The sequence below is a fragment of the Condylura cristata genome, unplaced genomic scaffold (genome assembly GCF_000260355.1).
Source record: "Condylura cristata isolate star-nosed mole 26May11 unplaced genomic scaffold, ConCri1.0 scaffold00020, whole genome shotgun sequence".
NCBI lineage: Eukaryota > Metazoa > Chordata > Mammalia > Eulipotyphla > Talpidae > Condylura > Condylura cristata.
Window position 1 is genome coordinate 18,557,193 of NW_004567121.1, and position 20,723 is coordinate 18,577,915.

Here is a 20,723-nt window from a genome sequence, read left to right on the forward strand (position 1 = left end):
GAGGTACGTGAATTCCCCAGTATTATTTATCTGAATAAACACGAAGATCCCTGCAATGTCTTTTTTAGGTGATGATCAATCAGTGTGTCTTCTAAGGAGGAGAAGGGAGCTCATAGACTTTTGGTTTTTTGAAATTGATTGCCATTCAATTCAAAACGTAAACAGAAAAATAGGCAAGTTACATTGGAAAACGCCCCCTTCAGTGCCATGTAAGTCTCCGCGGTATCCCTAGAGGGCAACAGGACTTGGTTGTCCCTGCCCCTTGCCCTGTTTGGGGCAGTGATTTCTATTACCACTTGAAAATGCAAAAGATCAGTGCAGAGATTGACAAGGCCTCCTGGAGTATTACTTTGGTTCAGCTACTTTAGCAACTCTCATCTTCGCAGTCTATTTAAACTACAGAATAGCAACATTCCTGCTTGTCAGGCTTAGCTTCCTAGCAGGAGTTCCAAGAAAAGTATGACTCAGTTGTGGCTGGTTTCCAGCTAAATGGTGAGGAGGGAGGTGGCAGAGCTGGGCAGGAAGCTCCTGTGCCCCTTGCTTCTCTGAGTTCAGAACTCTGTACTTGAATGCTCCATTATATGGGGTATGAACCCAAGCCATGTATGAGAGCAAATTTAAGGGCTCTGTCTAGAATATTCCCTGACCCCCACCTCTACCCTTTGCCAGTTGCTGCTTTTAGTGACTGGGTGAACAGGCAAATCAGAATGACAATGTAATCCACTCATGCTCAACAAATAGCGATTAGTTTCAACACTTTATATATAGTCCTTTTCTGAATCATCTAGCATGCATTTTATTCTTTGATCTTTTCTGTGATCTATGAGGCTTTGTTACACAGAGTTGATGGACGGTGACACTATGATTAGATTGATTAGATTGTCACAACATGCAAACATTACAATCACCATGAAGTGGCTTTTATTCACCCCATTTGATAGATGACAACATTATTGTTTAGAAAGATGCTGAAACTAACCCAGTACCTCAGCAAGAAAGTGGCAGAGCAACATGAGCCAGAATAACCTGAGTTCCCATTGAGTGCTCTTAACTCTGCAACAAAAGGAAACAAGATTGTCAAGTCACCATCGAGTTAGCTTGCTGGGGTCACCTAATGTAGCACCTCGAGCAAATTTCAGAATGAATCCATGTCCAGTGTTTCCCACCAATCATCTACAAATGATACCAAAATATTACTAGAAATACCAAGAATAGCAATCTGTTATTATCTATTTTGGAATATTAATGAAATATTCCATGTTGGGTCATGAATGGAAAATGACAATATGTGCTTGATCTTCTCTGTCTTCTACTCTCCCCGCCCCTCTCTTGACTCCGATCACTGAACAACTCACCAAATCAACTTTTAAAGGGGAAAAACAAAAAGCCTAAAATGGGCCAGAAATTTAAACCAAGTGACACAGAGGTAGCTCATGGCAAGCTATATTTTCATGTAGGTAGAAAGAATCAAAATTAAAGAGCCAGCAGGGAAGCCAAGATGAGGGAGGGGTCACCAGAAATGCTTAGATGAAAAGCCCATCAACAGACCGCAGTCCTGGAGGAGGCAACAAGCATTCTGTGAGACCTGAGGGAACTGGATGATGCAGTCCCCTGAGCGGGGCTGGAGTGACAGACACAGCACTGCCATTTACCTTTGATGCAAGTGGATTTCACTGTCTTAGCCAACATAGTTCCAATTTTCTGTTTGGCAAGATGAGCAAATTTAGACCCTCCCTCATGGCACAGTGGGTTGAATCACAGCACTATGAAGCAGTCACAGCAGCACAAGTTCGATCCCCTGCCAGGGAGGTGACCTACCTGGCACAGCAGACCCCTCCTGAACTGCCTACTGCTCCCCTCAGCAGTGTATTTCAGTACATCTGTCTGTTCTGCTCCCCACTCTGATGAATCCTCTCACTCCCCTTTATCTCTGGCCTGTACCCCAGTTCTTGTATGCATAAATAAATAAATCTTTAAAAAGAAAAAAGATTAGCATATCTGAAACTCTTTACTGAAAACCACAAACATTCTTACAACCTTTTCTCACCCAAGGAAACAGTCTTCCCTGAAGACTGATTCTCCCAAAGGGCCTCTTCTTTTAAATAATAGTTTTATTGACAGTTCACAAACCCTAGAAGTCATCGTTTAAAATAGGCAGTGCAGTGGGTTTTAGTATATGCTCAGAATTGTACATCCATACAATACATTGAGTATTTTCATCACCCAAAATTCAAATCCCATAACCATATTAGTAGTGAGGACCTCTCCCTACATAAAACTATTCCCAGCACTAGACAGTTACTCATCTACTTTCTGGATAGGTTTTTCTGTGCTGCATTTTTCTTACCAATGGAATCATAGGATGTGTGGCCTTGACTGATTTCTTTCACTTAGCATGATGGTTCACCCATGTCATAGGGAGAAAAACAGAATTCCTTCTGAGTTCTTGGCTTATGGCCTGCAATAAAAGGCATGTTAATGATAGAAAAGTAAATAGAAAACTTTTAACATGTAGACCTGGTGCATACATGGAAAAAAAATAAGTCCATTGCAAAAGTGGCTTAGAGAGTGAGTTTAATACCATGTTAATATGGAGAACAAGAGGCAGCTTGTAGGCTTCTTGGGATAGTTAATGATTTTTTAAAAAGGCAAAAAGAATGATAGCTTGTGACCAACTACCTCTGGAAGTGTGTGAATGTCTAATCTTTCCGTGGTCAAGGTCAACCATTCCCAGTCAATGACACTTTGGGAAGGAGATCTATGTATGACAACTGAGTTCCTTTTGGAGGCTGTTTTTAGAATTTTTTTGTTTTCCAAGTGCCTACATTTCAACGTAATCAGAAGACCAAAGTGGCATATTTTGAGGTGGTACAGTCTCATTCCTTCAGTAGCATGTAACACAATTTTCATTCCTTTTTATCATTGAAAGTCCATGTCTTGTTATGGATATATCACACTCTGGTTATCTATTCTTCAGCTGATGAATTTTGGGGTTGCTGCTTTTTGGCTATAATGAATAATGCTGCTGTGAACATTCACGTGAAAGTGTTTGTATGGACACATGTTTTAAAAGTTCATGGATGTAGGCCTAGAAATAGAATTGCCTGGTTGTCTGGTAAGCCTGTTTTCAAACTTTTAAGAAATTCCTAAGACTTTTCCAGAATGACGCTATTATTTTACAGTACCATTATCACTGTAGGACAGTTGTAGTTTCTCCACATTCTCAAGAAGACTTATTATCTGTTATCTTGATGGTAGCTATTCTATAAGATGTGAATTTCTATATTGTTGTGCTTTTGATTTGTTTTCTTAATGGCTGGTGATGTTGAACATCATTTCATGTGCTTAATAGCAATTTGTTTAGCATCTTTGGAGAAGTGCCTATTCAGATCCTTCAGCAATTTTTAAGTTGGTTTTTATGCCTTTTTAACTAATAGGAGTTTATCCGAAAGCTTTTAGGATCAGGTGTACTGTGGATTAAATTTCAGTTGTGCCTCCTATAAAGCTGTCATGTCATGGTCAGAGTTATGTGGTCAGTCCTAGGGCATTTCTTTCTTGAGTCTGAGTCTGATGGTTTTCACATGGAAAGGTTCCAGCTCCACAGATACAGGCTTTCATTGACATAGCCTACAGGCTTGGGGGCCGGAGTCCTGACACATGACTGTCTTCTGTGGCAACCGGAACCATTCATGTTTCTCCCCTAAAGATATTGCCTCCATTGCATAAAACATAACACATGAGTCTGTATCACTTTGTTAAGAAGTAAATCACTTTGCATGAGTATAAACTCTGCTGCCTGAAAACACTGAAGGTGTTTTCTCACTTATACTATTAAGGTTGCCTGTGGAGACCAGCATTTCCTGAGAAGAGAAACAACTTTACTCTCTATGTAAACACTAGTGAGAACAAAGCAAAAAATGTTTCTCCCAAATTTCAACTCAGATACCTAATTAGATCTAAATTGAGTTTTGACAATGTCATCCTCAAACTTTTCTTTTTAATTTAATACATCCTTTGAAACATCAGGCTGTACCTTCTGGGGTTTTTTGTGAACCAGTTCTAAGCCCTGACTGCCTATTAGAATCACCTGGAAAATCTTTAAATACTCCATTGGTCTGGGCCACACAAACAGCATTTGATTTCACTGATCTGAAGTGGGCCTGGTCAACCTGGAGGTTGTTTAAAGCTCCACATGTGAATCTAATATGAAGACTTCAGATCATAGTCCAACATTATCCAGCTTCTTAATGACTATCCAACTTAATGAAAGAATCCTCCATCCTCTCTGGACCATTGTTTCTCAGATTTTAAGGGGATAGGTGACATCTGAGATCTTATTGAAATGCAGATCTGATTGGGTGGGCCTGAGGGTCCACAATTTTAGCAAGCCCCTAGGTGAAGCGAGGCTGCTCTCAAAGTTTTCAGAGTCATGAGGCCCTACGTGTTTATAGCGCTTTTCAATTAAGCCTAATTGGACATTTATGACATCAAGGATTTAACTTTTTAAGGTATCTGTTATTGAATATAATATGTGTTGCCCTCCTTTTGAAGTAGAATTGAATTTCTGTCATTCATCAAGAGAGGCAGTCTTTGTTAATGTAAAGGGAGAACAACCCACCTCTATAATAATTTGGAATAATGATTCAGATCGTTTAAAGCCATCATAAAATTCCTGCAAGTAGAATGGATCTCATAAATTTCATGAGGGATCCTATGGATCACATAATCTAAAGGAAGTGTCAGTCTCAGGAGTCTCACTCTAGAAGTAACTTAACATTTCTCAGTTATTGTTTCTGCTGTAAATTTTTGGTACTTCTAAGGCTTCTATAAAGATTGGTGAATTAAGAAATGCAGTCCTCTACTTCATCTTGTTTCTCACTTCTTCCTACACAAAGGGTAGCCTGCAGGAAAACAAAGCACAGAAGGACATTTTGAGGCTGACGTTGAAAAAAGAAATTGTGATATTACTTTGGTTTAATAATGAAAGAATAGAATATATTCTGAAAAGATTGTCTCTGTTAGCTCCTACAAATAAAGACAACTCTTTCTTTCCTTTCTTACCACTTTCCTAAGTCATCACGTGACATAGAACGTCTTATTAGACTCCTTCAAGGTGTTTGGGTCCTTAGACACGGCAGATAACTGCAAGAATGGAAAGTAGAGATGTTGGTTTTGTTCATCAAATGAAAACCACCATCTGAATCAAAAGGAATCACTAAATAAATTGATCTTTATCAATTCTTATTCGAGAACTGGAATCAAAATGTATTTCCATACAAATTTTGGATGGTCAAATTGAGAAATATTTTAATGTCATAAGTATTTAATGTTTAATGTTATAACTGCTTTGCTATAAAATGTTGTATAGTATGCTGATCAGTTCAGAGAGTATAAAATAAGGGAGAATTCGTAGCTTCTTGTATGACATCAGTTTTTCCATTTGTTCTTTATCAGCAATAATAATGCAACAGTTGTCACTGGATGAAGGACTGTGTGTACCTGACTGTTCCAGCGTTGTTTTGGTTAACATGTCAATTTAAAGAACTGCTATGGGCTGTCCCCACTGGTAAACAGAACCAAAAAAAGAACAATCCAGTGAATCTGTGTTCTCAGGGAAAGGAAGTCCTCGTGACGGCATGATTGTGGGGTTGGTGTGGCAGCAGGGCAAACTGGAGGGAGCACAATTAAAGTCCCTTCAGTTCTGGCAAGCCCAACTCTTTATGGAGCACTTTATGCTCCACTTTATGGAGCAGATGCGTGCTTCTACTGATTATTAACTGGTGCCACTAGAGTCCACCAGGTCATCCCAATCCGTGTAGGGTGTGATAGAAGAGTGATAGTCCCTCTCATGCAACAGGCTCTGAACATGAGCGAAAGACATTCCAAGGATGTATTCTTTTAAAAATTAGCTGGATTGTTTCACCTTTGCCACCTGTGCCAGCGGGAAGAGTTCTGTTTGTATGTAATGAACATCACCATCCCTTCTGATTTTTGCTTCTCTTGGTTCAGAGAGCTAATTCATAAGGACTGACTTCATTCTGCCTCTTTAAATTGACTGAATTGTCCTTTAATAATCAAGCCTATTAATAGCTTTACTGTGAAAGAAGAGCTAAATCAATATGTAATTTAACGACCCCTCCTGTCAGGAACACTATTGATTGTATCACTAATGATTTTGAAATGATATGCCATTATGCAAATCCCACCTATGTTAGATCTCTGCCAGACACCTAGAGAAGTACTCTTTTCCTTTTCGATCTTTTGATACTGATTGATTTAGAGGAGTTGTACAACTATAGCTTATGATTACAAGGCTATAACATGCAAAAATTGCTACAAAGAAGATAGATATTTGGCAGGTTTTTATAGGGTAAATTTGATCTCCCTTATAACATCAACTTCAGTTCTGAAACAGAAAAGACATGTATTATTTCCTTTTGTGTTCTTGGTAATATGTTTTGAGTTTTTTTCTTTTCTGGCTATTGAGGAATGATCAGATGTACTGGTTTAGTAAGGAAAGACTTAGCTAATGTTTTCTTATACTAAGTAAATAGGTGAATTGTTGAAAAAAGCTCTAGAAGATGGACAGGAGCCATTCACTGTACATACACAGTTGCCGTTGTCACGGTGTGGCTAGCTTTGTGACTGTTTACTCTAAAAAATACTTACCTTAGACATTTACAGCTGCTTATCTAGCTTTAGTATTTCAGTTCTTGAGAACAGAACTAAGAAGGAAGATACTTTCATGAGCTAATTTAAGAATAGAAATTGGGATGTGGGCATCATACCTGCATATTCTTTACCTGGGGAGTAGCTTATGGGACGTCCAATGTCTAAGACCAATTACTCGACCTTGTATCTACTTTGCTAACCCAAGAAAATAAGACTGCAGCATTTAGCATTAGAGGCTGGGAAAATCAGCAAATTGAAAGCGATGTCTATCCATGGGCTTGTACTTATCTGGAAAGAAGATCGATAGTTTTTGCCATGCATGTATCTAAGTCAAATTTGATGGTTTCAGTCAATAAAATTAAATGTGTGTGTGTGTGTGTGTGTGTGTGTGTACAACTAGTTCCCTTCCAGCAGAACTAGAAAATTCCATTAAAACTTAATAATGTCCATGGCATAGAAATTGCATCTATATACACTCACTGTTTCAAAAACTGTAGTGAGAAATGTTCTTGGCCAATATTATGGAACAAAAAGTTTCAAGGGTAAACTAGTGTTTAGGGGGCTTTGAATAAATCGTAATACATGAAGTGATGAAACCCTTATTAATTAGACAGCAACTTTAGATTTATTTTTGGAGATGCCAAGCTTTATGGGAAGTTGAGATTTGCATAACATGTGCATTTTTGTTACCTGCCTGTCAGTCACTGACAACCAGAGGGCCATAAGGCAGAAAGTGCTGAAGAGTGGATTGTAGCGAGAATTCTTAAAGTGCTACAGTGTGCAATATGACAATAGTGTAGGTGCTGTGTTTAATCAGACTTGAGACTCAACTTGTGGATAGAGGAAAGTCGTTATAACATCTTAACTCCCCCTTCTTTCAGAACATCTCATGGGAGAATACAGCTGCCATCTTTAGAAAGACAAAGAAAACACGAGCCCCACAGTGGAAAATCACTGTCCTGGCTCAAGAGTTTGATTCCAAGACAGCGGGCGGCGTAACATAAAACGTCTTCTACTTATGTTGTCATGCTTTTATGCATTTATTATCCTAATAAAATATTGTAATAAATATTTGGAAATACATGAAAACACAATGAAGGGAAAACTCCCCATCAGCCTAATACTCAAATAACCTCTATTAATGTTTTGGTGTGACTTATCATTTGTTCTTTATGGGTAAATTTCAGGTATAGCTCAGATAATTCTACAGTTAAGGCATTAACAAAGTAAATACATTTCATTTCTTATTGTGACCTGTGTTTTTCTTTTCCTTCTCATAGTGATGGTCTGTTAGCACTCAGTACTGTTTTGCCTAAAATAATTCTGTGCCCTTGAGCAAGGGAGCTATTCCCCAGGCCACCTCTCTAATCTCTCAGATCAATCCCAGGCCAGTCTGGAAGCGCATACCCACCGTGGGACCTGGGACCGTTTTGCAGCTGTGGTTTGTCTGAAAGTACAGCCCCTTAACCTTGATTTCCTCTCCTCTGTATTCCTTCCCTTCACTTTCCTTTTCCTCTTGTTCGTCAATTTCTATTCTTCTTTATTTCAGCAAAACAATATCAGTCAAGGTAATTGATGATGAGGAGTATGAGAAAAACAAGACCTTCTTCCTTGAAATTGGAGAACCCCGCCTGGTGGAGATGAGTGAGAAGAAAGGTGGGGGAGATGCTCCAGGGCTGAGCCCCTCAGCTTCTGCTGGCCTGTGCCACCCCTGGACACCTGCACTCTTCAGAACATGACTTCCAAGCACACATCCCTCCCCCTATGCAACAGGGCACAGATCTCACCTGGGGTTGCGTGTGGGCTGGAAGCTCCATGATTCCGTTTGGCCATTGTGCATATTAAAGATCTGACAACGAAATTTCAGTGCACTCAACTAAACCTCCATTTCTGGGCAAGGTGATGCAGATGCTTGCCAGGCCAAAATGAAGCCAACTTTCTGGTGTCTCTTTCTAATTTGGGGTACCTCCTGGCTGCTAATGGAAGCAGGAAGAATTTGTAAAAGTGTAAGTTAAAAACAGAAACATAACAAGAGCCAGCCTAGAGACCCGAGATGCCCTTTTCCATAGGCTGGGAGGCGATGCGCTGCTGGTTCTCCCTCATAACATCACAGCAACATTCAGCGTGGTGAACACCTAGCATGAGCTCGTGACTCCAACCATTTGTTTTGCCTTTGTCTTGTGTTCCCACAGGAAGATCATTACCATTAGAATATATGACCGTGAGGAATATGAGAAAGAGTGCAGTTTCTCCCTTGTGCTTGAGGAACCAAAATGGATAAGAAGAGGCATGAAAGGTGTGAGAGTATACAAAGACATACCAGCGAGAAATTGTACTCTTCTCTCTCCGTGTCTCCCTACTCTCACACTTAACTCTCTCCTCTTCCTCAGCTTCCAAGTACTATACTTCATTTCCTTTGAAGCTTTAGCAATTTCATCTCCCTTCCCTAATGCACATGTGCACTAAGCAATACCTGTTTTCTTCAGGAGATGCCAACTAACCTTGATTGCAACTAGATTTAATACATACCCAGAGAGAGAGACTTCTGGAATTCAGAAGTGATGACATAAAAGCATGATTTATGTCCTTAGTTTGTTATGACTCAGGGATAATTCTAAAATTCGGTGCCAACTACTAACTTTCCCCTAACATGCTGGTGGTAAAGACTACCACCAGCTAGTAGTGGTAGAGGACTCTAATGGCAACTAATCTAATAGGAAGTTTTAAAAGAATCTAGTAATTCTGCTTCCCTTAAGAATTCATTTTAAAAATGTTGAATAAAAACAAAATTTCTTAAACAGTAGTTTATTGATATTCTGGCATTCGTATAATATTTTCCTATCAAATATTATACTTGAAGCAGACCATTTATATCACCATAGTCATATAAGTTTTCTTCAATAAGGATGTTATGACTCTTCAGTAGGAATTCAGCTGTCACTTAAGGTTCATGCAGCCTTATTCGTCAAAATATTTTATTCCTTATAAAGTTGAAAAATTTCTAACAACTATAGTAAAAACAAATAAGTATCTTTGTGACAATTTTAAGGTTTATCTATACAAATATCTTCAGAAAATATTTGAGCAAGTCAATTTTTTCCTCTCATTGACTTGATACCTATTTTATGTGAACATTATTTGATAAAGAAGAACAGAAGTTTTATCTTAGTTGCATAGATAATTCCTTTGTCTGAATAACTATCAAGTCTTTCTATAATGGTCCTTTCATAATGGTCATTTTAAAAGAAATCACATTCATTTGATTATAGATGCAAATAAGCATATCGCATATGAATGACATTAATCGCATGTAAACAGTATACAGTCTAGAAGATGACTTTATAGGAGATGACTATATAAAACACATTGCAAGAGATTTTTACTTTTACACATATGATAAAAGTCAAATAAATAGGACAAATTCTTATACAGACACAACATTAGGAGGAATTTAATTAATCACACATTCATAAGAACTCACTGATCTCAAAGTGCATCAGAAAAAAAGTGCCTATCCCTAACTTAATTATGTTCAAAATGGTTAGAGGAGACTTTGGAATGATGAAGAAAGAAACACTGGGGACCCATTTTAATGCAGCCTATTTCCATAGGCAGTAGGCGGAAGGAAAAAACACTTTAAAAAATTGTGCTGATTTCTTACATAGATGGGATCAAAAATGCCTCATTAACATACAGGAAAAAGCAGTTACTTCTAAGTGTATTCCTCCAAAGAACTGTCTTTTATGTAAAGGAATAGCATCTTGGATATAGTTCTTTCAATTAACGTTTTAGTAAAATAAGCCCTCATATAAAAGCAAATTAAAATTCCTTGATAGCACTATCTGGTTTTCTACCCACCAAGTGGATTCTTGTCACTGTAATAAAATTACTAACTGGTTTTAGAAAGTACTCTGTCATTCTGCCATCATCAGAAGCCTGGGTCTGAAAGAGTGACCATAACATTCCCATCTACAAGTCTGGGAGTAATTTATTTGTTCCACTTAGCCAGTTATCGCTCACCAAAATAAAGTGCTACCATATAGCTGGGTTTAAAGCACATAATCTGAAAGACAAATGTTGCATGTCCCCCACAGGTCCCCTGCCCTGTCCATTTCTACTGAATTATGCATCCACTTTCTAATCTAGCTGTCCAAAGACAATGTGCAGAAGCCATTGATAAGGTTACACAAATGAGCACTAATTCTTGGGCCTTGTTATGAGAGTTTAAAAATATAGGTGTTTCTTAATGGCTAAAATATTGCACAGGTAGAACCTCCAGAGAGAGTAGACAAGCTTTATCTTGAGCCAAAGCTCTTTCGCTGTTCTCATTTAATGAAAGGTACAATACTGAGACCCCAGATGCTTTAAGGCTTCCGTTACTGATTAACTAACTCCCAGGCAATATTTAATGAGGAAGACTCACTCCAACTTTAGGGTTAGCTTCATAAAATATCTTATTAACATGATATGTGTGTGTGTGTGTGTGTGACTGTCACACACACAAACACAATACACATTTTTGCAGAAATTTCTGTTGGGATTGTTTTCTTGAAAATATTCCCAATGCCACAATTCCTTAGGATGTACCAGCATTCTAGCAGTGGCTTCCTACTGCTGTACTCAGATCTGGATTTCTTTCTGCTAATATTCCTCTTACTTTCATTATTCATCTGGTCTCTTATTCTGTGTTTGTCTTTGTCTTTTCCTTCACAGCCCTGTTATTGAATGAGCTTGGTAAGCATTTCATTTCTTGCATTTCCTCTCCATTTTTAGAGGCTATTTCTCCATTTCTGTCAGGTGATACAGAAACCTTCTGATTTTTCTTTCATTTCTATTAATTTACTCCAAGATTATTGTTTAGGGCCATCGGCCTCATTTTTTTAAGGTTAGATAGTTCATATTCCAGTTTTAGTCTAACCTAACCATTTTTAAGTGACCGACTTCTTAGACCTTTCACAAGAAAAAATTTTGTATGCTAAATTATATAAACTTAAAAGAACAATTAGTGATGAATTCATTAATTGTTATTGATGTTTTCATATTTTTCATAGCTGTAAATATAATCTGGCAAGTTTTTAATGCCTTGGATGGGTTGTTAGTCAGTTTGAGGTCACTGGTATTTATTATTTAGAGTGTAAATTAAATCAACCGTAACACTTCTTTCTTTTTCTTTTTTTAGGTGGCTTCACAATAACAGGTATGGATTTTTAAAGTTTAAAGTCATCAAATTTTATTTGTTACTTTGTTCTCTCCATAAGTTCATTACATTTAAAAAAAAAATCACTTCTCATTTTCATTTGCTTTAATGAAGGAAAATACCTGTATGGTAAGACCATCTTTTTTTAATGTTCCTAATTTTTCCCCAATTTATCCTTTAAAAGCAAACCAAAAAAATCACATCTTCCATAGCCTGTATTAACATTTAGTCACAACACATGGTATGCTTTTGCTGATTTCACACATTTAACATTTTACACATTAACAAAGTGTGTGTTGAAGTGATTTATAAGCACATCTGTACAGGAAATCTGTAATTGTTCACATGGTGACATGATAAATGTTTAATATTCACAAAGCACCAATAATGTGCAGTGTTTCCAACTAGTAAATAGTATACAGAGTAAATAATATACAATGGGCCAGAATAAATAGCATACAATGGCTGGCCTCAAGGGGACTAAAGCTGATATATAAGACTTCTCCTTGGCCTAAGTGCTGGATCCTAAGAATAGATAATGCCCTCTTGGGAAGACAGACAGCCCCTTTTTCCCCTCACCACCCAGTTGAGTCCCTCTATGGGGATTTAGGCTTTAGAATTATTAATAAGGTGGTTAGTAATTTTTCTGCCACTTGCAAATATTACAATGTGTTAAATTAAAAACTCTAAATAACAATCAAAAAGGCTTAAATGTCTTAAATTCAGCATGGTTCCCAGCCTGTGCTGACTGTTACACAATCGACAGCTGTTTTTGGTTTTTTGTTTTTGTTTTTGTATACTGAAAGAAGTCATTCCTTTACAGCATCCTTGTCTTGAAGCTCATATTTTCTTAGCTTACTAAAGTCATCTAGCATATTTAGAGAAGTAGAAAAATATCAAACATCACTCTGATTATTCAGAAGGTACAAGTTGAAGATGTTTCACACCTCCATCCTCGTGGCCTTGGCATTTTCCAAGATATAGTACATATACCAACAGTCTAATTCCCCCCCCCCCCGAAAATCAAATAGCTGAACAAAAGTATTCGAAAGGAGATATTTCCATCCAACAATTCTAATTTTGAAAATGCCATGGTGAGTTGTGAGGTTAACTTTAGCTACTGTTAGTATAAACTCATATTTAGGTGGTTCCGACATGTCCATCCAAAGTGAAACATTCTGAATATAGGCTATGTCTCTTGGACTACAGCTCTCTGCTGCTCTCTAGACACAGCATCTAATGACAGAATGATTCATAGACTCTCAGAGACACAGAATTAAAAGAGATAAAAACAGCCCAAGTCCTGGTCGAAAGTATCTGAATCGTCAGAGCTTTCCCAGGCCAGATCTCCTTGACTCTGCAGTGCTGAAAGTGCCTCACTTTTTCAGCCCTACGCAGTCTGAGAATGAGATCTGAACTCAAAATCTTTGGTTATGGACTGCCTGGTGAACATGCATTGATGTGTTGAGATATCTTCCTATTTTCTTTTTCATTGAACGGATAAGATCTTATTTTTAGAAACTAACATTACTCTATTTGCAATAGCCTCCCTGTTAGTTTCTAGATAATAAGGTCCTAGTTTTCCTTTCTCAGCACTTATTCCTATCAAGTTCTACAGAATCTTTTCAGTAATGCCCAGCAAAGCCCTACATTTCCTGCCTTGGATACATATGCAACTCATACAGACTTGTTTCCTTGAAAGGTTTCTAAGAGTTTATGTACTTGATTAAGTTCTTTCTTACCACTGATATTTTAATTGGAAATAGACCTCTATTGTCTCTTCAGAAAAACTGAAAATTGATGCAATTAGAAAAAGAGAATATTCCTCCTGGGAATTTCTACATTGGCCAACTCCTGTCTTCTCCTGAATCAGACCAGGATACCTGGGGACAGTCCTTTCTTGACAGCCCTGGAAAAAGCTGTAAACTTATATCAACCCATGAACAGCGATCTAAGTACCAAAGCGTTTTCTTTGACATCAAGTTGAAACTTTGAATTTAAGGCTTTGAGAGGCAGGGGAAGGAAAAAATTAATTTAGCCCTTGGACTTTGCCTGCATTTTTTATGTAGTCTTATGCAGCTGAGAGTGAGAATCTAAATTTGAAACAGGTTATATTCTAAATCAAAAAAATTACATGGTCCACAGCCCAATACCTATATTTCAAAGATCGACATTAAATATTGGAGGTGCTTTTGGAAATTTCACTTCTGTACCTGTGGCTCCTAGACCTTACCTCATTGAAGGACTCTGTGATCTCATTCCCCTTGATCTTCTAGGTGCAAAACATAATGATACATTAAACATTATAGCTCTTTAGAGTTTGTAAAACATTTTTTATTATATCATTTAATCTTCAAACTTATGGAGCAAGATTTTATTGTTCTTACTTATAGGAGAGGATATGAAGGTTAAAAGAGTCACCCATTCAGGATTCAGAACCTGACTTTTATTTTAATTGTAGTAACATTGGTTTACAACACTGTATGTGATACGGAGTTATAGAGTCACACCTCTTCAGATGTACTCGACACCAAGGCAACGTGATGCCTGGTCCAACCACAGTCACTGCTTTACTTCCACGTTCCCAATCTCGTCATTGCTACCTGCAGCTTAACCTTTTTTCAAGCCAAAACCCAGCTATGTCTCATATGAATTACATTCAAATGAAAAATGAGGAGGACCCCAAAAAGGAAAAACTAGAGCACATCAATTTGAATATTTTAAGGAGGAGGTGTCCAATTATGAGAAAATGCTTCCCATCACTGTTTATCAGGGAAATGCAAATCCACATCACAGTGAGATACCACCTCACACCTGTGAGGATGGCCCATTTAAAAAAAAAAAAGGAAACAAATGCTGGTGAGGATGTCGGTAGAAAGGAACCCTCTTATACTGCTTGTTGCCCGCCACTGTGGAAAGCTATATGAAGGCTCCTCAGAACACTAAAATGGATCTACCATATGACCCAGTGATTCCACTCCTAAGAATCTACCCAAGGGACATAACAAACACCAATTTGCATGGAAACCTGCACCCCTATGTGGGTTGCAGTTACTACTTAAAATGGCCAAGATATGGAAACAACCCAAATGCTCCCAAATTAGAATATTTTTAATAGAATTTAGTAACTTGGCTTGGAGAAGAGAGAAGCATGTTTGAGTCCCAAAACAGGCACTGTAGAGTTCCCTAATTATAGAGCAGTCAATATGCCTCTTTTAAAGTCACTCTCCCGAACATATTGTGCTCCCCGTGTGATTGTCTCAGTGAGGCACATGACTTCTAAGGAAGCCAAGCTATGACAGTTCAAAGAGTTGAGGACACTTCAATCACATAGGTACGCAGGTTAGAGGAACAAATCCCTTTGAAGGTCACATTCATTTTACAATCGAGTAAACTGAGTCTTAGCAAAGAGAAGTGTCTCACCCAGGTTTAGTTGACATGAACTCGGCGTCATTGGCACAAACTTCCAAGTCTCATGATGCCCAGGTCTGTTCTAGGAAGTTCTCATCAGAAGGAACAACAAGGGGACCCACAGTCAATTAAGGTAGGAGTTCAGTGGACCTTCTAGGCCAAGGCACCCCAAACACTATTTTCACAGCTTTCCCTCACCTAACCTGGCACTGTGTATAGCATTCTCCCAGTCAGACACCCAGGAAACAGTAATCCCATGCCCCACAATGACATCACTTGCCCCTTAAGCACATCTATGACTTAGATAGACAGGTACTATTGGGATGGTAGTGGGCAAATGGGAATGGCCGCCTCGGGGCAAGGTGAGCATCCTGTCAGCCAAACCAAGCTGCTTGTTGTCATGGCAAGTGCCATCTGCTATTTTGTGCTGCATTCAGGAAACAGAAACTAAAGGAGATGAATGTCCCATTTGGGGCACCTCAGGGAGCTGGCTGTGCACCCCACTGGGGAATGCAGTTCATTCACATAATCTGCTTTGGCCAGTAGAGTCCTCGCCAGCAGTGGCCTGGTGACTTCTGTGGCCTACATAGGAACAGCGTAGGTCCATTCAGTCACTGAACTAACCTTCTCTGTATGTGTGTGTCTGGGTTTGATGTTCTCTTACTAACTCCACAAAGCTGTGCTAGCAAAACAGTGCAGTCCATTCTGTTGATTTTCCACCTGTCCTTTTGCTAGGCCAACCGGTCTTCAGGAAGGTTCATGCTAGAGAACATCCAATTCCCTCTACTGTAATCACCATTGCAGGTACTCATCTCATCGTCGCCCTTGAAGCCTCGTTTAATTAACTTGAAGCTAACCACCTTCAAGTGCTTCTTTAGGTCTTTAAACATTAAAGTAACACAATTGAATCCCTGTTGTCTCTAAAACATGATTAATTAATGGTAGTGACCTCTTAGCAGCTGGGGGTATGAGCAGCAACAAACGCAACCACTCCAGGGCAGGACAGCAGGAGTGAGGAGGAATGGGAGTATCTGCATGGAAGATGGAGCCCTCTCAAGTTTCACTCTAGTCCAATTTCTAGCAAATCTTGTTCTCAAACATGGGTCTTTCATCCCAATTATAGTGAAGTTTCTTATTTTTTTAAAGATTTATTTATGCATACAGAACTGGGGTATAACCCAGAGTTGTAGGGGTGGTAAGAAGATTCACCAGAGACAGAGTGGGGAGCAGAACAGGCCAACTGACAAAGTCCACTGCTGAGGGGAGCAGCGGGCGGGTCAGGAGAGGTCTGCCACGCCATGTGGATCACCTCCGGGTCAGGCGGGGATCGAACTCATGGCGAAGTGGCTTCTTAGTGCTGTGCTTGAACCCGTTGCGCCACCGAGGGCCCAATATAGTGAAGTTTCTTTAAGAGCAAGTTGTATTTCTTCCCAGAGCCTGCCTTTCCTGCCTTCTGGCAACATGTTAGCCATGCATACACAGATGAAATATCTGTATATCTATGGAATTTCTTCAGCAGGAAGCATATGACTGTCCCAGAGACACTGGCGGTCTGGAGGCCGGGCATCATCCTGGCACTGAGCTTTGTGAGGGCACGGAGCATTTCTCTTCAGCCAAAGCCACACCCATCCGTGTCTTTCTTCATGAGACACAGCCACGACTAAAGTGTTGTTCCAGAATATTCCACATAAAAATAAAAGACCAGTCTCCACAGTCTCTGAGCAGATTAGACAGCAGGTACTGAAAATTGTCAGTAGGTCTCTGCTTTCTGATTTGTCAGCACATTGCTGAGTAAAGGTCCGAAATAACCTTGAAGAGATTGTGCCACCGCTGACCACGTACCCCTTTCCAAGTCCTGTGCCATTTGTTAAGATTAGTAATTATGAAGATGATAGAGGATATCAGCAGTTGTTCCTCAGGTGCGTGTCTGCCTGGTGAGCTGGGCCACGCAGGTTGTAAGGGGACCCTGCTCTCAGCTCCTCCTTTCTTACAATAATGCTGCTTTAAATGAAGCCTGAGCAAAAGCACTAACGGCAGAGCTTTTATAGTTCTGCTGTCCTCCAATCTGAGGTCCCTAACTGTTTGCTTTTGTTACTTGTCATTTGAAAAATCAATTACTTAGGTGAAGGGAGGCTTCCTACTGACAACCACATTGCGGGATTGCTTTGTCTTGTCAATACTGACTTTAATAGTGGTGTTAGTTAAGCATTTGATATTTAAGTTTGGTTGGTTCAGACTGGGATTTATATAATTATTATCAACTCCTCAGTAATATATGGCACATTTAAAAAGTAAATATATATATATATATATATATATATATATATATACACACACACACACATATATATATATATATATGTAGTCTTAAGACCATACATATTCATTATATAGCAATATCATACAGCAACAATAGGATGTAGCCAACTGCCTCCCCTCAGTTACATATAAGAATGATTATCTCTTACATATTTATGACATATATTAAGTGATAATAGTCCTTACCCTTCTATATCATTGAATTCCTGCTTCTCTCTTCCCTTAGCAAGCCTCTCTACATGCTTAAAGGATGATTTCAGATTATCTCTCTCTCCTGCAGCCTTCACTCACTGCCTTAGACCAAGCAAACTTCTCCCGATGCCCGGTTCCTGGACCCATAAGGAGGAAACCGCCCCACCTATATTCCCTGCTTCCCACTAGACCATGAGTTCCTGGAAAACTTGGAGGAGGGGGAGTGCTTCATCTGTGCTGACATATTGTAGGAGTGTAATGACATTTGCTAAATGAATAAATGATCTATTTATTCATAGAGCGAATAAGAGTTTTGTTTTTTTTTTCTAAAAGTGAGTCGGAGAGTCACACGACATATTTATTGAGCATCTATTCTATTCCATATGTGGTCATAGGCTGGGAGGATGTAAGGACAACTCAAAAGCAGAGAGACTGTTCTATCTCAGTAAGTAGGTGTGCTGGATATTTCCATGCAAAGGTAATTTCTGGAAAAAAAAATAGCTCATTAGAAATGTCCAAGTTCTAGAAGAATAATGTATATTAAGGGGTTAATTCAGTGTTAGCATATTATTCTAAAATAATGAGTTGAGGGATATGTCATGCACAAAGAGGTAGGATTTTGAAAATTAAAAAACAGTTAGCTAAATAAAAATAGGAAAGTTTTTCCAGATGGATGAACAATGAGATAAATGTATGATGTTAAGTTCAAGTCAAATTTGGCACAAAAATATAAGAAGTGATGGAAACAAAGTTCCTTGTTTTTCTTTGGGTTCATGAGTTCTATTAAGACCAACCATGTTTCCTAAATTTTAGTCTCCCTCTTGCTTCCTTTACAATATTTACTTTGATTGCATATGAATGATACTATTACTTATTTCAAGTCAACTTTTTGAAATTGCTTTTACTCATGCCTTTAAATCACCAGATTTGCTTATTTATTTATTTATTTATTTATTTATTTGTGCATACAGCACTGGCGTATAGGCTAGAGGTGCAGGGGCAGTGTGAGGCTTCACCAGAGACACAGTGGGAAGCAGAACAGGGAGATCGACGAAGTACACTGCTGAGGGGAGCAGCGGGCGGGTCAGGAGAGGTCTGCCCGCCATGTGGATCACCTCCTGGGCAGGCAGGGATCGAACTCATGCAGAAGTGGCGTCAGCCTTTGAGTACTATGCTCTAAACTGCTGTGCCACGAGGGAGGACCCCAGATTTGCTTTTTTAAGAAAACTTTGCCACTAACACAAATGCAAGATTAGTATCATACATTCTAAATAGTAAATAAGATAAAAACATTTCAGAATGGGAAAATATGTTACTCAGTTCTACCTAGATAATGTTAGTCTACGGCTGAGAACTATTTCTAAAACAATGTAAAATTTTTCTTAAACTGGTAGAACAAGTTATACAACAAAACAGCACAAAACCAAGCCTTTCTTCTTGGTCAGAGAACTGAAGGGTGACTGAAGGGAAATAACTTTTCACAGACTGTGATTCAATTTCATTTACTCCCATTCCATTGATTTAATACCATGTTCCAAATCATTTCATTCTGTGAAATGAGACATTAAACAGTGCTACCCCATCACCCTTCTTTTGTAATTTCTGTTTTTTTGAACCAAAACTTCCTTGAATCCTATTAAAAATTTATCATTTAAAAGAAAAATGAGCCAAAATAAATCCCCCCCAATGACTTTGCAATGCAAATAAAAATCCAACTTGTAATATTCTTCAGAAAAAGACAGACAATGGGTTAGAGCACAGCACTGCAAGCTGGGCACAGCTCCTTCAGTGCAAGTTCAATCCCCAGCCCCGGAGGTGACCCACATGGCACAACAGTCCTCTCCTGACCTGCACGCTGCTCCTTTTAGAAGTGTACTTCATTGACCTGCCTGTTCTGCTCCTCACTCTGTCTGTGGTGAATCCTCTCACTGCCCCTGCACCTCTGGCCTGTATCCTAATAAATAAATATTAAAAAAAAAAAAAAGGCATCTCTGAAACATCCATGTTCAGCCAAGGTTTTGAACAAAGATACTAATATAACCTGCTATCATGAAAATTACCAATAACATTGTCTTAGCCTGAAGTTCAGAAAGCAATGTAAATAAAAATACAATTGACTTGAGAACTGGGTAAACTGGAATTCACATGCCTTGGCCAACCCCTTTGACTAGGGCAAATCTTGGGGATCTCAGTCAGAACCCTCAGTCATTACTTCCCAAGTCTAACAATTGGTTATTCCCATTTTGCAACGATCTGCTAACATTCAGCATTGCTGGCCAAGTCAAAATCATTCATTTTTATCCTTCATCTAATTTTTTTTTTTTTGTCCTGTAACTATGGTAGAAAGGAAAAAAGATTCTGAAAAATCCTCTTAGGAAGACACTATAGAAAACATGCTAAGCAATTGATTGGTATACTACACTCTGCATTTACTTTCAGTGGGTGTTGACACTTAATATAAAAAAAAGTGCTAGCTGAGCCCCTTAGCTCTGCTCCCTGCCCTCATGGTGATCTGGCCCAGGAATCAGTTCTCTCCAACACTTGCTACAGCATCAGAAGGTGCCACCACCGCCACGTCCCTCAGCGGAGGGACACTGTGTCTTTGGAGGGGTTGGAGTGTGACTCTTGTAAACTGCCTAATGCAAAAAGCAAGAAGTCTAAGCTGAAAGTCTCATTTCCTGGTGTCTCCTCAGTCAAAAGGCTCCTGCTGCAGACAGTTTCCCAGGAAGGTTCTAGCAGCCAGGGCATTAGGGTTGAGGTGTTTGTATACCGCAGGCTACCTTTTGGAGGTAATGTTCATTCACTTTGACCCGAAAGGAAAGTGGGCTGTCTTGTTCCAGCATCCTGTGCCTGAAGGCTGAAGGGGCCTGAATGATTAGAGAGACAATATTTGTCTTTCACATGTGCGTGGCCTTTTCAGTCTAGGATTTAT

The 20,723-nt window shown here is 39.1% G+C and overlaps 1 protein-coding gene across 3 annotated transcripts in view; it reads left to right on the forward strand.

The window, feature by feature from the left end:
- The window catches only part of SLC8A1 (solute carrier family 8 (sodium/calcium exchanger), member 1), a 293,942-nt gene that overhangs the window by 223,054 nt on the left and 50,165 nt on the right, over positions 1-20,723 (forward strand). For 2 of the 3 annotated variants that reach the window (XM_012727671.1, XM_012727672.1), the window contains exons 3-5: positions 8,222-8,328; positions 11,386-11,406; positions 11,852-11,869. In XM_012727671.1, coding sequence (XP_012583125.1) covers positions 8,222-8,328; positions 11,386-11,406; positions 11,852-11,869 — 146 coding nt within the window. Of the gene's footprint in view, positions 1-8,221; positions 8,329-8,902; positions 8,969-11,385; positions 11,407-11,851; positions 11,870-20,723 lie in introns of those variants that run through there. The other variant, XM_012727673.1, reaches the window with a different exon arrangement.